The 16,320-nt window shown below is 55.4% G+C and overlaps 1 protein-coding gene across 2 annotated transcripts in view; it reads left to right on the top strand.

Annotated features, from left to right (window-relative positions):
* CAMK2A (calcium/calmodulin dependent protein kinase II alpha) overlaps positions 1–16,320 on the top strand; it is a 62,240-nt gene that overhangs the window by 22,532 nt on the left and 23,388 nt on the right. For both annotated transcript variants that reach the window (XM_032395354.1, XM_032395353.1), the window contains exons 4-12: positions 5,641–5,695; positions 6,543–6,608; positions 6,729–6,801; positions 9,799–9,901; positions 11,126–11,209; positions 11,340–11,434; positions 12,389–12,511; positions 12,890–12,973; positions 14,416–14,458. In XM_032395354.1, the coding sequence (XP_032251245.1) occupies positions 5,641–5,695; positions 6,543–6,608; positions 6,729–6,801; positions 9,799–9,901; positions 11,126–11,209; positions 11,340–11,434; positions 12,389–12,511; positions 12,890–12,973; positions 14,416–14,458 (726 nt within the window). The remainder of the gene's footprint in view (positions 1–5,640; positions 5,696–6,542; positions 6,609–6,728; positions 6,802–9,798; positions 9,902–11,125; positions 11,210–11,339; positions 11,435–12,388; positions 12,512–12,889; positions 12,974–14,415; positions 14,459–16,320) is intronic.

Raw genomic sequence — 16,320 nt, 5'->3', positions numbered from 1 at the left:
CCACTCCCCAAACCTACCCCAAGCTGAGTCAGCCTGGCACTATGACCTGCCCACCTACCTAGACCAGCAGCCTGCCTGCCCCTCAGAGGCAGGCTCCAAGGTGGCCACTGCCCCAGGGGTAGGCTGAGCACCTGCTGCCGGGGAGATGCTGGGCCTAGACCACGCATCACTGCCTGACCTCCCCTCTTCCCCCATGCATGACTGGGGGTCTGCAGCCCTGCCCATCAGGGTTCTGAGTTGGGGTGGTGTGGCCAGGGGCGGGTGGGGGGAGGGGTGGAAGAGCAGATTCTAGATATAGTTCTGTCAGGGAATGGCTGTGTGACCTTGGGTGGGATCCCTGCCCTCTCTGAGCCACTTTCCCCCATGTGCACAAGGAGACACCCTCTGCATCATCTGGGCATCCGGTTAAAAGGTAGATTCTGGTTCAGCGGGTTTGGGGGGGTTCCAAGATTTTGCATTTCTGACACGCTCCAAGGCAATGCCAAGGCTGCAGTTTCGGATTCCACTTTGAGGAACAAGGCCTAGATGCTCTTCTAAGGAATATTCCAACTCTAACAGCCACCAAGCCTTTGCCCTTGGGAAGGAAGCATCTCTCTGTGCCCAGAGCCCCAAGGGTTAACTCTCCCGCTGGAGAGAAGCATCTCCATCTGCTATTTATACCCAAAAGGCACCTCCCCTTCCCTGGGCCCTGTGAAGGGGAGCAGAACTGCGCAGACAGCAGCCAGAGGCTCCAGGACCAGAATCAGAGGAGGGGCAGCAAGGCGGCCAGGGGGGGAGCAGCCCTGCTTGTACCCCGATCCCTGGCCTGCTGGCGGACTCACTGTGTGGCCTTGGGCGGCTCGGGGCCTCCAGCTGCCCAGCACTGTGATGGAGGGGTGGGGAGGGAGCTCCGACCACAAAGTCCCATGGTTCTTGGAAAGGCTGGCGGCCCCAGAGGGAGGAGGCGGGGAGCGTGTGTGTCAGTGCGCGTGTTGCTGCCCACGCGGTGGTTTCAGTTCAACACTGCGTCCTCCACCCTCCCCTGCCCCCCCATACATGGGGAGCAGTACCTTATGAGCTCTGGGGCTGACAGACTGCAGCTCAAATCCTGGGTTTGCTGCTTGATTGCTGTGTGACCCTGGACATGTTGCTGAACCACTCTGAAGCTCAGTTTCCTCATCTGGAAAATGGCAATGATACCCTCCTCATAGGGTTGTGATGATTAATTAAAGCATAGCACCATGACAGTCCCGAGGTAAGTGCCGTTCCCCTTTTTCCTCAGTCCACCCCTTCCCACCAAACGACCTTACCCGAAAACTTAACCTCCATATGCTTCTCATTCCTCCGAGCCATCACGATGTTCGGTCACCAGTTTGGGGCGCTGTATTTAACGTGGTGGTTAAGAGAATGGGATTTGCACCTGGGGTCCAATCCCAGCTCGGCAGTTCACAGGTGTTGGAGCGTGCGCGGGCTATGAGGGTAATCGTGGTAGCCACCCTTTACAACTGTTGGGTGAGCTAAATGAGAAATTGCAAGGGAAGCACTTAGCACAAGCCTGGCCCGTGGTAAAGTCTCAGAAATGGCACTTCATCGTCATCATCATTGAGGCCTTTCCTCCTTCCTTCCTTCCTTCCTTCCTGCACCTGACGGCAAGGGTATCTGGGGCCCCACCACATGCCAAGGCCTCTGCTGGGGGCTGAGGACGGGCAGAAGGAGTGGGGATGGGGTTGGGGTTGGAGTGGCTGATGCACAGGTGCGTGGAGAGCAGAGCTGAGCCCCAGACCAGGAGGATTTGGGGAAGAACCCCGAAGCTATCTCAGGGCTGGAAGGGCCCTGGAGGGTGCTGCTTCCTGAGCCTCTAAGCATTCTCACTTCTAAGTCGATGATAATCTGCCCGAAGAAGTGCAGAGAGGTGCAGCTGTGGATGCAGAACCTGAGAGGCGAATCTGTGCCTGGAAGTGCTAGACTGAGTCCTGGTCATGCGGCTCGGTGACTCTAGCCAGGCTTACTCGCTGCTCCCCATGTGTGGTTGGTGTGCAGCCTCGGGGGGACCAGGTCAGGGAGGCCCTGGCTCAGCACAGGAGGGTCCAACTGTGCTGTGTACGCGGGACAGGGACAGTGCCCCACACCTGCTGATGGGGCCGACTCCGAAGGCCACCGCAGGGAGCAGGGGACACCCTGAGAGTTTAGCAGGGGATTTGGGGTGGGCAAGAGAAGTGAGGCTGGTCAATGAGGAAGATGACAGTGTCTACATTTGTCAAGTTCTTGCCGGAGCCGGGCACTGTGTTGAAGGCTTTACAAGCATCATCGATTAACCCCCCGCAGCAGGCCAGTGGTGTTACCACTATGGGTAGGAAAGGAGGCTCAGAGAGGCTACCTAATTTGCCCAAAGTTAACACAGCTTATAGGAGGCAGATCTGGGAGATGAGCCCAGCAAGACTGACTACAGAGCCCATCTTCCCAGCCATTCCACTGAGCTTCCCACGGGGACATCAGGAGTGTGCTGTCAGGGGGCAGAGGGTAGGGCAGCAAGCACTACCTTTCAATTTCCAAGAAAAAAAACTAATCACTGTTGGAAATATGAAAGGAATGTCAGAAATTCGTGAGTCCAGCTATATAAATGAAAACTAGGTTACAGATCTGTTGGATCTCTGGCAATATAAAAAGTCACTAACTGGCAGCTTAGCTCAATGACCACAGACGTGTCAATCTCTACGAGGTGGTGAGACTCTTTCATACCCTGCGGCGGCTCTTGAATCTTTCTTTTCCTCTTCGGCTTTGGACTGTTCTTTCTCAGGGCAGCCTTCACTGATGGGAGGAGAGGTTTTATGTGTCCTGTCTCCTGGGTTCTGAGCTGTGATGGTGCCACCTCTCAGGGACTAAAGGCCACCCCAGTGCCCTTATGCAGGTGGGGGCTGGAATCCAGCCTGTGTCCCTCTTGTCTGGTTGCTTAGAGGGCAGCCCTTTTTTTTTTTTTTTTAAGATTTATTTATTTATTTGAGAGAGAGAGAGATCACGAGCAGGGGGGAGGGGTAGAGGGAGAGGAAGAAACGGGCTCCCTGCTCAGTAGGGAGCCGGGATGTGGGACTTGATCCAAGAACACTGGGATCATGACCTGAGCAAAAGGCAGATGCTTACCCGACTGAGCCACCCAGGCTCCCGGGAAGGGTTTTTTTTTAAAACTTTATCTTGATACACTAAGAATGCAAGTTTATTGTAGATCAATGAGAAGACAATTTTTGAAGTATCTTCTATAACCTTGGTACTTAGCGCTAATACTGTATGATACATGTTTCCATATGACACACGATGTGTCTGTACCTTCTCAAGTGTTTCTCTACATGTTGTCTCAGGTCAGGTTTCTTAGAAGCAGAGCCTAAGGCAGGGATTCAGATGCTTGTGATCTATTGAGCGTGTGCTCCCAGGGGAGACCTGCAAGAGACGGGGTGAAGCACGTTGGAGAACGGGAAGGAATTGACCAAGGATGTGGCCTCAGGTCAAATCTAAGTTTGACCCGATTCCAGGTGTGTCTACAGGATGCTGTGGGGAGGCCTCTGGAACATAAATCCTGTTTTGGGGGTGTCCCTCCCTAAGACAAGGAGACTGGCCCTTTGCACGGACGCTGACTTCCTGAGTTAGTCCGTCATTGGCTGCAGGCTGCAGGTAACCTCGTACACAAGGCAGCTCCAGCAGTAGAGGGTAATTCTCCAGCGAAGGGGAGTGAACGTGAGCTGTTAGCAGCCGCCTCTCGCAGAGGATGGCTGGCCCGGCTTACAGGAGAGCCGGCCAGGGCACCAATCTAGGGTTGTCAGATTCGGCGTACGGAAGATACAGGATGCTCATTTCAATACACATATACATGTCAAAAACCGAGCATACCTTTGCTTTGAAATGCATTAAAAAATTGAAATAGATGAATAGATAGAGGAATGGTTAGAAATGTAGTAAAACAAGTATAAGAAAGGATTGATGATAGAACCTAAGCGGTAGGTAGATGGGTGTTCACTTGAGTGTACGTGTGAATTTTTTATAATGAAATGTTGTTTAAAAAATTAAAGCAGGATTATATAATATGTACCCTGATTTTTAGTTTTGCTTTGCAATATATTTAAAACAGGGGCCCCTGGCTGGCTCAGTGGGTAGAGCATGTGACTCTTGGTCTCAGGGTCAAAAGTTCCAGCCCCACATTGAGTGTAGAGCTTACTTAAGAATAAAATAAAATATATTTAAAATATCAGTCATTTAGAAATACATATCATCATTTAAGAATTTAAAAAATTTTAATTTAAATTTGTGTTCCCGAGGGGCCTGGTTGGTCCAGTCGGTGGAGTGTGTGACTCTTGATCTCAGGGTTGTGAGTTCTAGGCCTGTGTTCAGTGTAGAGATCACTTAAATAAATAAATCTTTTAAAAAAATTTATGTTCCTATCCTCCTCCATCTCTGGTTATCTCTCCCCCGTCCAGTAGTAGATATACTCTGGTATATTTGACGCCTGCCTCTTCAAACTTTATGTGCAGATAGGAGAGCCATAAGCCATTGAAGGGACTCAATACTGAGTCAGAAATATATGCACATGGCCAGAATTCAAATGGCACTAGGGCTCACAGTGAAAACATAGTCTCACCCACCCACCACTCTTACTCTCGATTCCCCTCCCCAAGGTCCCCCAATGCCCACTTTTTGTATCCTTCCAGAGAGGCTTATGCCGTAAACAGGCTTAACTACATCTTTTTTAAGAAGTACCATGCACACTGTTTTGCACTTTGCTTTTTTGCCAAACAACATAATTCAGAGAAGATTCTGAACCAGGGGATACGTAACTGCCGTATTATTTTAACAGCTGTGTAATCTTCCGTTGTATGACGTATCCTGATTCTCTGAGCATGTACCCCACTCTGTAGCCGTTTTTAGGCTGTGGCTCAGGGAAGGATGTGAAGCTGTCCTGGGAGAAAATGCGGTTGGCTGGCAGGGACAGCCCCCCAGAGGCAGCCCTGGGCCTCGGGCCCTTCCTTCCAGAATCTCAGGGGGGTAATTTTGGGATCTCTGGGCTCCTGGGAGTCTTGCCCCTGTTCTTGGTAAGTGAGGTATGAAGAGATGACAGTTTCTTAGCATGCCTAACTCAGGGACTGCGGTCCTCCCACCAACCCCGCTCTCTTATCCACACCTGGATGCACAGCAGGGTTCTTTCCCAGGGCCGGCACTGGGCAAACACCGACTGTGTGCCTCGTGGAATTCTCACAACGAGCCTGCAGGTGCAGGAGTTTCATTCTCATTGTCCAGGCCAGAAAAGAGAGGCTCAGAAAGGTGTAGCACCCAGCCTGCCTGAAATCACACAGCTAGCACGTGGTGGAGATCCGAGCCACAGGCTATTTCCACGATGCCAGCCTGCCCAGCAAGGAAGCCGAGGGTTGGAGAAAGGAAGAGGCCGAACTTTGACCAAAGCAGGGAGGGGTCTTCCATCTTTAAACCTGGGCCTCTTTTGATGATGCCCGAGGTCAGTGAGCCATCGTTCACTTGCATTTGTCAAAGCACCTGTTACCTGGCTTGTGCTCAGTGCCTGAGAAATTGGCATGTTGGCCGTTGGAGGGGTGAGGTGAGAGGGCAGGAGGGGGTGGGAAGCAGTGCTTCCGGGTTAACTGGCTGCCTGGGCCCCTCCCACAGTCCGGCTCCACGACAGCATCTCCGAGGAGGGACACCATTACCTGATCTTCGACCTGTGAGTTTGGGCCCACCCCGGGACGTACAAGGGCTCTAGGCGCAGCCTGAGCAGGGATGACCTAGCTGGGTCCCTTGGCCTGATTCCCAAATGCCCCCAGGCTGGGCTGAATTCCCTCTCCCGAGATAAAAGTTTCCCGCATGTTGTAGGCCTGCCACCCAAACAGTGCACGTGGGTCTCCCTGAAACGCCAACACACACTTGTTCCTTTCCTTGTCTTATTGTTTTGTTTCTATTTGTGGCCAGCGATGCTGGCTTTCCACGTCTAGTGGCAATATAAAGTTTCCTTTGGAGTAATTTTAAAGTTTTGAAAGCCAGTCAATTGAATGAAAAACAATAACGAAATGATAGGTTCTTGGGTTGGCAGAGAAACTCGGTAAAGACGCTGGTCCCATCTGCAAAAAACAGTTAATCATGGGGAGGACTCTGCCTGTGTGGGTACATGGGAAATCTCTGTGCCTTCTGCTCAATTTTGCTGTGTGCTTCAAGTTACTCTAAAATATAAAGTCTATGAAACAAGCAAACAACAACAACAACAAAAACCCCAGCCCTTGGGCTTCCTAATGAACCTCAGTGATATGCTCTGAGTGTCCCACCCCCTGTCCTAACTCCAGCCTGGACCCAGTGGGAGAGAAGGGCAAGTCATGGAGGGAGGGAAGTCAGGGGAAGGGCGGGCTGGGAGCCAGGAAGAGGGCTGTGACAGGAGGCACCCTCGGGGCCCCTGGTGTTCCTCCCTTTGGGCTGAGATTCTGAGGTCCCTGGGTCCCGCCCTTAGCTTCCTGGAGACTCTTCCAGAAGAGGCAACACTGGGGAACTCTGGGAGGGTGACTCTGTGCCTGTCTCCCCAGGGTTACCGGTGGGGAGCTGTTTGAGGACATTGTGGCCCGGGAGTATTACAGTGAGGCCGATGCCAGGTGAGCGCCAGGTGCAGCCTGGCAATGGTGCCTGGGGGGCAGGGCATCTCCCCCACTGGCTTCCCAGCTCCCGAGGGGACGCCCGCCTTCACACGGGGACCCTCCCCTCTCTCTCCCCAGTCACTGTATCCAGCAGATCCTGGAGGCCGTGCTGCACTGCCATCAGATGGGTGTGGTGCACCGGGACCTGAAGGTGAGTGACTCATCCGAGGGTGCGGCTCCCCCCGGGAGCCAGGGGGATTATCAGAATCCCTTTAATTCCCCTGAGTTGGGCTGGGTGGGGAATAATCACCCCACTGTTCAGATGAGGAAACTGGGCGCATGGAGAAGTATCTAGGCTTAGGATCCAGTCTCCTGATACCCAGGCCCACGTGCTTTGGGCCAGACCAGGTAAGCTGTCGTTAGGCCACCCAGGCTGGCCCTGGCGGGGTCCAGGTCCCGGCCAGGCCACTCTCCAGCTGCAGGGCCTCAGCTTCCTCACGGTGGGTTGCCATGGCAACCTCTGCTCGGGGTTGCTGATTCTGTCAAAGGAGACAGCACGGCGCCTGGTGCACAGAAACATTGCGTTTCTTGTTTCTGGGTCCCTGGCAGATGCGGGGAGAAGAAACACAGGCCTTGGGGCTCCTGGAGTCCCTCCTCTTCCCGCCTGAAGGAGAAGAACAGGCCTAGGCAGATGTGTGATCTAGGGTTGGCGCCAGCCACGTAGCCTGATCAGCACAGACTCCTAGCTCCCCTCTGCCGAGCCTCAAGGCATCGAGGCCGCTAGCTCATAACATTGCCCCCTGATTTTCAGAGCAGCGAACAGAGGCCTACAGACTCTAAGGGACTCGCCCAAGACTATGCTGTTCAGTTGTACCCGAGCTAGGATGGAGCCCTGGCCTTCTGACCCCAGCCCCTGGGCCTGCGGCGGTCTAGGCCAAAAAGCCACTCAGTGCAGTTTCTGCTCTTGTAGGAGCCCCTTCTAGGTGCCTTTGAACCTCTGCTTTTTGGCCTTCAGTGACTCTGAACTCACTTCTCACGAGGAAGCCCCTTAAACCACTGGGAATATCTCCTTCCATCTCTCCTGCTGTGGCCTGTGAGCCCTAGTTCTGCCCTTTGGGGCCACACAGATCAAGCCTCCAGCCCGGGCCCCAGAGGCACTTGTGGTACCTCCCCAGTCTTCTGCAGGCTGTTCTCCTCCATCCCCACCGGACGGGCCCTCCAGGCCCTCCTCAGCCTGGACAGCCTCTCTGGGCATGCTCCCTGGGCATCGTCCAGGAGGTCCAGGTCTCTGGGATGCAGTGCTCTGCCCAGAAGCCCTGTCTACCTCCGACTCTCACAGGGGAGCTCCCTATGGCTCAGTCTAGACCCACAGGCAAGTGTGCACTCCAAGAGGGTCCTGGCCAGACGGCGGGGCAGTTCTCCCAGAGGGCCTGTTCCCATTATAGCTACAGCCCCTGCATGTGAGGAGACAGGAGGACAGGCAGCACAAATTTAGGCCACTCTGGATAGATTAATTAGCGGCATATTCATCAAATCAGGGCAGGACGGCTACCAAGACCCAGGACACGTTGGGAACGCAGTCCCCAGAGGATAAAAGAGGCCTTCAAGAGGGGCAGAAGGAGCTATATTTGTTTGGGTCCCACCTAGCTTTGGGCAGTGAAAGGTCAAAGGTGGGACCCTCTCGGAAGTCCTGGTGGGGAAGGGGGTCAGAGGAAACCAGCCATCTCCAGGGACACGGAGCCCATACCCCCACCCCACCCCAAGCAGAGAATGTGAGTGCTAATGCTCATCACGCATGTGCCGTGGGCCACTGCCAAGTGCTCTACGTGGATTATCACGACTGATCCGTACGCCACCCCATGAGGTAGGCTCTATCCATTTTTCTGAGAGGAGACTAAAGCTCAGAGAAGTGAAATGGCTTGGGGCGCCTGGGTGGCTCAGTCGTTAAGCGTCTGCCTTTGGCCCGGGTCATGATCCCAGGGTCCTGGGATCGGGCCCCACATCAGGCTCCCTGCTCAGTAGGAAGCCTGCTTCTCCCTCTCCCACTCCCCCTGCTTGTGTTCCCTCTCACTGTCTCTCTCTGTCAAATAAATAAATAAATAAAATCTTAAAAAAAAAAAAAAAGAAGTAAAATGGCTTGCCCAAGTTCCATAGCATAGAAGTGGTGGAGCTGGGTCAGAGGCGAGGGCTATCCAACTGCAGAATTCATTTCAACCCCCCTCTGGTCTGTGGGGGGGGGATTTCCTGTTCTCTACACCCAGCAGAAGACAGCAGACAGAGATTCTGGTTCTGTGTCTTATCAGCTGTGTGACCTTGGTCAAGTCACTTAACTTCTCTGAGCCTTGGTTTCCTCATCTTTATCTGTATGACAAATACTTATGAAGTGTGCTATGTGCTGCCCCCTGCCTTCGGTGCTGGTGATATAGTGGTGGGCTGACAGCTAAGGAGCTCACTGTCTATAGAGGGGACAGATAATGAACAAGCACATAGACAGATGGGGGAAAAAATGACAAATTGTGGTGATATCTATGAAGGTAACAACAAGTTGCTAAGACAGAGGATACCTGGGGGCTCCTCCTTTAGATAGTCATGGAGGGATTCTTTGAGGGGGCGACACAAAGGTGAGAGCGGATGAAGAGAAGAGGCCAGCTCTGTGAAGCTTGGAGAAGGAGCAAATCAGACAAGGGGAACAGGGAGTGCAAAGGCCCTGAGGTGCGAAAAAGCGTGACTGTTTCAGGGCACGTAGGAAGGCCGCTGTGGAGAAAGGGAATAATAATGCCTGCCCCAAAGGTTGTTGAGGTGATAAGCGAGATGATATATGTGCAACATTTAGCCCGGTGGCTGGCACATAGTAGGGGCACAATGAATATCTCTCCTTTTTCCTTATGTGGTGGTGGCTGTCTCCCCAACTCCCTGCGCTTGCGTCAGCCTCAGCCCCAAACCCTGAGGAGAAGCGAAGGAGGGGACGGGTGGTGGAGAAAGGATCTTCCTGTTGCCGAAGACAGAGGTCTTGCCCTAGGGTAGTCCCCTCTCTGGGGGCTGGAGCGCGGGGTCCTGTGGCTGGGACTGGAGGTGGGGACAGGGCACTCTGGATTGCCCAGCTGCGCCTCGTGTAGGCTCAGGCTCCCCGGAGGTGAGGTTCTGAACCTGCTCACTGTCCTCTGGCTCTTTCTTCCCCCATTTCACTCTTCTCTCTGGTCCTGGGAAGCCGGAGAATCTGTTGTTGGCCTCCAAGCTCAAGGGCGCTGCGGTGAAGCTGGCGGACTTTGGTCTGGCCATAGAGGTGGAAGGGGAGCAGCAAGCATGGTTCGGTGAGTGGGGGCAGGGGGTGGCAGGGGTGTGGGGGGCCAGCCTTGTGTTGACACACTGGCTTCTAGGAGCCCCCTGCCCAAGCAGGGGCAGGCGGGAGATTGCCATTGCACCAGCCAGAGCTCTGGGAGCAGAGGTCCCACCGCGCAGCCTCTGGTCAGTGGGCGTTGCCCATCCTGTCCCCATAGAGGTCAGGTGCAGGGACGTGGTTATCCTTAAAACAGTACAGGCTTCTCCACATGCACACACACTGCGACTGTTGGCTGGGGGCTTCCGTGGCTTCCAGAGCTGATTATCCTGACTTTACGAACGAGGAACAGAGACTGAGAAACTTGGAAGAGTTCATGGGGAGGTAAAAGGGGCAGAGTCTGGATTTAAGCTCAGGTGATCGAGCGTGCTCAGAGGTTTTGGCATAATTGAGGGCTTTCAGCTAGCTGGGGAACCTTTTCAGTGGGCACTATTGATCAGTGGTTAAGAGTCAGAGCTCTGAGTTCAGGTTCTGACTCTGCCACTTAGGAGGTATGTGACGTTTCAGCTTGCTGAGCCTTCGTTTCCTCGTCCAAAAATGGGGGTGATGAGAGCATGGTGCTCAGCGCTGTGTGAAGAGTCAGTGAGACCAGGCATGGAAGTGCTCGGCCCAGGGCTGAGCACACACGCTCAATAAATAGTAACTGTTCTTATGATTCCTTGTTCAAGTACTTGGGGTGCCTGTTTATTTCAAGCGATTCTCCCCACACTGCTGGGAGGTGGTAAAGGGAGGAATCCCTAATCTCTCATTTGATGGATGAGGGAACTGAGGCCTCGAAGGAAGAGAGACCCACCAGGGGACTTAGGGCAAAACCAGAGTTGGGGACCAGCTCCCAGAAGGGTGGGGAGTGGGCAAGGGTTCAGCTCCGCCTTCAGCTGACACGGCAAGGACATTTTGTCTAGAGTGCCACCAGGAGGGCTGTTAGTGTGTGACGCTGAGGCAGGACCCCACGGGAGGGACTCTGGGATTGACCAAAGACTTCTGCCATAGGCTCTGGAGTGGGGGTGGTGACAGGTGCCCTGTGCACTTGTCCACCCTGATCTAGAGGCTTTGCTGCCCTCGACCCACTCTTGGGGGCGGGGAGTGTGTTCCCCATCTCCAGGGAAACCTCATCCCACTTCCAGCAGGACCTTGCCCTGGGTTGCTTACGTGCCAACCTCTGTGTGTGTGTCTGCCTGTCTGTGTGTCTGGGGAGCAGGGTTCGCAGGGACGCCGGGATACCTCTCCCCGGAAGTGCTGCGGAAGGACCCGTATGGGAAGCCTGTGGACCTGTGGGCCTGTGGTGAGTCCCTCCCAAAGCCCTCTCATCCCCCTGGGTGCCTACCCCTCAGGTGCCCTCTCCTTTCCCATCCCTCCCCTCTTCATCGCTCCTCCTCACAGGGGAGTGAGGCTTCTCCTGGTCCTCTCCCCAGGGGTCATCCTCTACATCCTGCTGGTTGGGTACCCCCCGTTCTGGGACGAGGACCAGCACCGCCTCTACCAGCAGATCAAAGCCGGCGCCTATGATGTGAGTGTCCCTCCTCTCTCCAGCCTCCCTGCCAGCCCCTGAGTCCCTTCCAGTGAAAGCCAGCACCCAGCGAGGTCAGAGACCGGAGGTGCCTCCCTCCCGCCCTCCCAACCCACTTAGGCCCCCTGCCCCTCCTTAGTTGTGGGCGGGTGGAGCTTGAGGACTGACCATGCGCGGCCCCGGAGGTCAGGAAAGTAGGCCCCAGAAGCTATAGACTCTCACCCTCTCTCTCTCTTGCAAATAATAATGCACACACAAATAATAGTAATAGCTAACATAGCACTCCTCTAAATGCTTTATATATTATTAGAGCTCATCCTCATACCCATCTAGGACATAGGTATGATTATTATCCCCATTTTACAGATAGGGAAGCTGAGGCACAGAGAGGTGAAATAACTGTCCTCACTGCATAGCTAAGAAATGGTAGAGCTGGGATTTGAACCCAGGCAGTTTGGCTCTTAGAGTCTGTGCTTCTAATGACCAGGCTCTTCTGCTTTTCAATAAGGCTGATTCTATCACGCCACGTGCTATGTGTTTTGTATCATATTTAATCCTCACAACATCTCTAGAGGCAGCTAGAGGGTCACATGTCTTGCCCAAAGTCACACAGCCCAGGAGGCAGAGCCAGGACTTGGACCCAGCCTTCTGATTCTGAAGTCTGGCCCTAACCACTGGCCTCCTGCTCCCCAGATAAGGCAGAGTATCAGAAAAACAGAGGAAGGCCTCCTTTCCCTCTGGCCCCTGCTCTCACTTGTCCTGGGGACCAAGGACCCTGCCCCTCCTCTGGTTCCAGAGGGGTCCCTGCATTGAGGATCCCAGCTCCTCCTGGTTGTGGATGCCCAGTGGATGGACAGTAGGACCCCTGCCTGCTCCCCTGCCAGTCAGGGGCTGGGGGATCGCAGGGGTGGCCTGGGGTAGGCTGGGCAAACCTGGCCCCTCTGCCCCTTCCAGTTCCCGTCACCAGAATGGGACACTGTTACCCCGGAAGCCAAGGATCTGATCAATAAGATGCTGACCATCAACCCATCCAAACGCATCACGGCCGCTGAGGCCCTCAAGCACCCCTGGATTTCGGTGAGCTTTCCCCCGCAGGGCCTTTTCCAGGAGGCCCTCCCGGCTTCAGGGTCCAGACCCCCATGGAGTCCTGGCCCTGCCCCTGGCCCCTCAGACCCAGCATAGGATCAAGGGGGCTTCATCCAGAGATGCTGCCCTGCCGCGGTTCTCCAGGGAAAGTGGAAATGGGAGGTGTTCTGTGTTGGCATCACGACGAGGGGTGCTACTGGCATGGGATATCCGGTGCCAGGGATGCTAAGCACCTACAGCATTTACAACGTCCCCCAGAACAAAGCTTTGTTCCTCGAAAGATGCCAACCACATCTCCACAAGATGCCCCGCTGAGGGCCTTTGGGCGGGCCTGCCTCCCACTCACAGACCTCTCCCCACTTCCTCCAGCACCGCTCCACTGTGGCCTCCTGCATGCACAGACAGGAGACCGTGGACTGCCTGAAGAAGTTCAACGCCAGGAGAAAACTGAAGGTAACAGGTCCTCGCCTTCCGTAGCCCCCGGACATGGAGTAGCTTGGTTGGGTCTCTGCAGAGGCCAAGAGCCTCACTCACGAGTTCTCTCCTTCACTGAGTCAACAAGCATGTGCTGAGCACCTACTGTTTGGGCTGGGGAGTGAGCAGGTGGAAAGGACAGACAAGGACCTGGGACAGTAAGGGGGAGTGGTGAGTGCTGGGACGGGGCACGCGCCGAGGCCGGGGGTGACCATAGCAGGGCCTTGAACCAGGTCTGGAAGGACCAGGGAAGCACTCCAGGAAGCCTTGCTGGGCAAGCGGCATTTAGGCGGACGCCGCAAAGGATAAGCAGGTATTAGCTGCGCAGAGTGGACAGATGTTCCAGACAGAGAGAAAGCTCTATGCCTAAGTCTGGAAGCATGAGCGTGACCCCGCAGGGGGACTGTAAGTGCTTCGGCATGGCTGGCAAGAGGGTCTAGGGGCTGAGATGGACTGGGCAGGAGACCAGTGTTGGTGAGAGGCCCTGCTGCCGAGCGCTGGAGAGGACAAGCCAAGAGACGTGGACAGGGGCCCAGAGGAAGCCACAGTGGGACCCAGGTGGTCCAGGAGCTGCCAGCCTCGTGAGCAAGGGGTGTGTGCTCCCAGGCTGTAATAGCTGCTGACCTAGACCTTGCCAGGGACCCCATGAACAGGTAGGAAGAGTAACTGAGGAGTACCCAGCCTGCTGGAACAGAGAAGTCATCAGAACGCTGAGTGACAGATGCTGAGGCCCCACCTCCTTCGGAAACTCCCCACCAACTGCTCCCAGGCCTGACGTGGTGGCCCAGGAAGGGGACATGGGCCAAGGGGGTGGCCAGGCCAGCATGATGCCAGGAGAACTAAGTCCCACCCCACCCCCCACCGGGAGTGGTCACAGAGGAAATCTCAGAGAGGGTCCAGGTCAGAGAGCGTCAGAACCAGGAGAGCCATCCCCTAGGCCCCTTGTTGAGACAGGAGAGTTTCTCTAGGTCAACCCTCCTCGGCTGTGAGCCCAGGAGCCCCAGGAAAGATGAACTAGTGATGAAGCAAGGTACTGAGCGCCCTGGTGGAGGGTGAAGGGGGCCCAGGAGGGAAGGGTCTATTGTCCTTGGCCTTCAGGAGTCCCCACTGACAGGTGTCCCCGAGCCCTTCCACTACCTCTGGCCAGGACAGTGGAACCTATTAATATCTGCTGCTAGGATGGCCCTGTTCTAGGAGCTGTGCCAGCTAAGGCCCAGCTCGCCCCGACTTCCCCAGGGAGGCAGGGATGGTCTCCTGGCTGTGGGGTGAGGGCAAATGGAGGGGCAAGGCAGAACGCTTTGGCTTTGTGTCTGAAGACAGCACCTGCCTCCCCTCCCCCCTCCCATCCCATTTCTCTGTCTCTCCTCTCCCCCCCTCACCTCCGACCTCCTGTCTCCCACACCCCCTCCTTATCTTTGCAGGGAGCCATCCTCACCACTATGCTGGCTACCAGGAACTTCTCTGGTAGGTGGTGGGACCGCGAAGTCCCAAATACACCCTGCACAGGTCTGTTGGGAGCATTGTCCTGTCGGATATCCATGGGGCCTCAGGCCAGGGGCCTGCTGAGAGTGAGGGCTACAGAGGACCCTAAGACTGGGGGCTTAAGTCCCCTGCACCCAGAAGTGGCTGGAGCCGAAAGGCCAGCAAGCGAAAGGCGTATGAGAAAGGGTTAGAGGTTGAGTCTGGCTCCCCAACCTCACAGCAGTGCTGGGGTTCTCAGGTTGGGCCAGCCTGAGGGGGGAGGCCTCCCGAATATTGGGGTATAGGTCCAGGCAGGACTGAACCAGGCCCAGGGAATAGCAACATTCCCGTTCCCTGCCAGTACTGAGCCCCGTGCTAAGCAGTCCCCATGCTTTCGCTCAGGTGGCCTTCGTGACAAGGCAGTGGGGGCCGTGGCTAGGCAGAGAGAGGCAGAGCCTGCTTTTAGTGCAGCTTTGAGCCACCCCAGAGCAAGTGCCCTTAACGAAGATGGGTCAGCAGGGAGCCAGGGAGCCAGCCTTTGGCCTGGGCCGGAGCCGGCTGGTTAAGGCGGGGAGTACCCAACGACCTGCAGCATGCAGCCCCAAAGAGAAAAGGAAAGGATAAGTGTCAGGGCTTAGCAAGAAGCTCCCCTTGGCACACTGGAGAGCACCCAGGCCAGCGCCTGCCAGGGGCTCCTCTCTGGGGAGACCGGACAGCTGACGGGGCCGCGGAGCAGATACAGCAAAGCTCACCCGAGGGGCCCTCTGACTGGGGCCGGCCAGGCGGGCCTGCTGCGGACACGTGGCTGGCTCCACGGCAAGGGGTCGGCTGAGGCAAGCTATAGCTCTGACTTTGCCGAGAGGCCACTGCCCATTTAACCAGCCTGAAGAAGGAGACCCAGAGGTGGGAAAACTCGGGAACTTCCGATGTGGGCTTGCCCCAGGGCACAGAACTGCCTTCCCGCTCTCTCCCCAGACAAGGATCCTGCAGTTCCTCAAACTGAAAGATGAGCCACCCGGACAGTCAGAGTCTTTTTTTAACCTCTGAAGTGCCCCTAGAAACTCTAGTCCAGAGCTCACAAAATGGTGCCCGTGGGTCAGTTCCCATCTCTTAATGGGCTTATAGGACCAGTGGTGTTTTAAAACATAAAACAGTGGGGTTTTTGAAAAGAGTTTCCAGCAATTAAAAATGAGGAGATTTCACAGAACAACACAGATTTCTGTCTTTTCTTGAAAATCAGAACGTGTGACCTCATGGGACCCTCAGTCCTGTGGTCGTGGGCTGGAGCTGAGAGGGACCCCTTGAAGCTGGAGGGGCGACCATTCCCCTGTTCCACTGCACACCCCAGCCCAGCCCATAAGCTCATAGAGGATGGACAGCCACTCCTCTCAGCTTCAGGATCCAGAGGCACTCACCCCTGCATTTACTCTGCAAGAGGGAAACTTGCCTGGAAGGGGTCGCAGGTGGACTTGTGAGAGGGACTGGGAGGCTGGGCCAGCATGAGCCTGTCCCTCTGAGCCTCTGGGGTGTCCATGTCCCGAGCCGCCCCCCTTCCCAGGCTCACCATCCCCAGGCACCACGAGAAGGACTTACGGTGGCTACCGTTTACTGAGCACCTATTGCATACAGGTCAAGTGCTGTGCTAAGCGCTTTAGCGATCTCCTGTCTCCTTTAACGTAAGGCATCTGTTTGAGGTCGGAAGCAGCCAGATACCAGGTTGGGCTGGGCTGGGCATTCATGCCAATTCCTGGCTGCGTCCTCACCAAGGGCTCTGGCCAGGAGGCAAGGAGGGAGGGAAAGAGGACTGGCAGAGGTGGGGCCTCCCTAAGAGCCGTTGCTCTGCTTTTCCCAGCCACCACGGACAC

This window comes from Phoca vitulina, unplaced genomic scaffold (assembly GCF_004348235.1).
Source record: "Phoca vitulina isolate PV1807 unplaced genomic scaffold, GSC_HSeal_1.0 scaffold83, whole genome shotgun sequence".
NCBI classification, from domain to species: Eukaryota; Metazoa; Chordata; class Mammalia; order Carnivora; family Phocidae; genus Phoca; species Phoca vitulina.
This window is presented reverse-complemented; position numbering and strand designations above follow the sequence as displayed.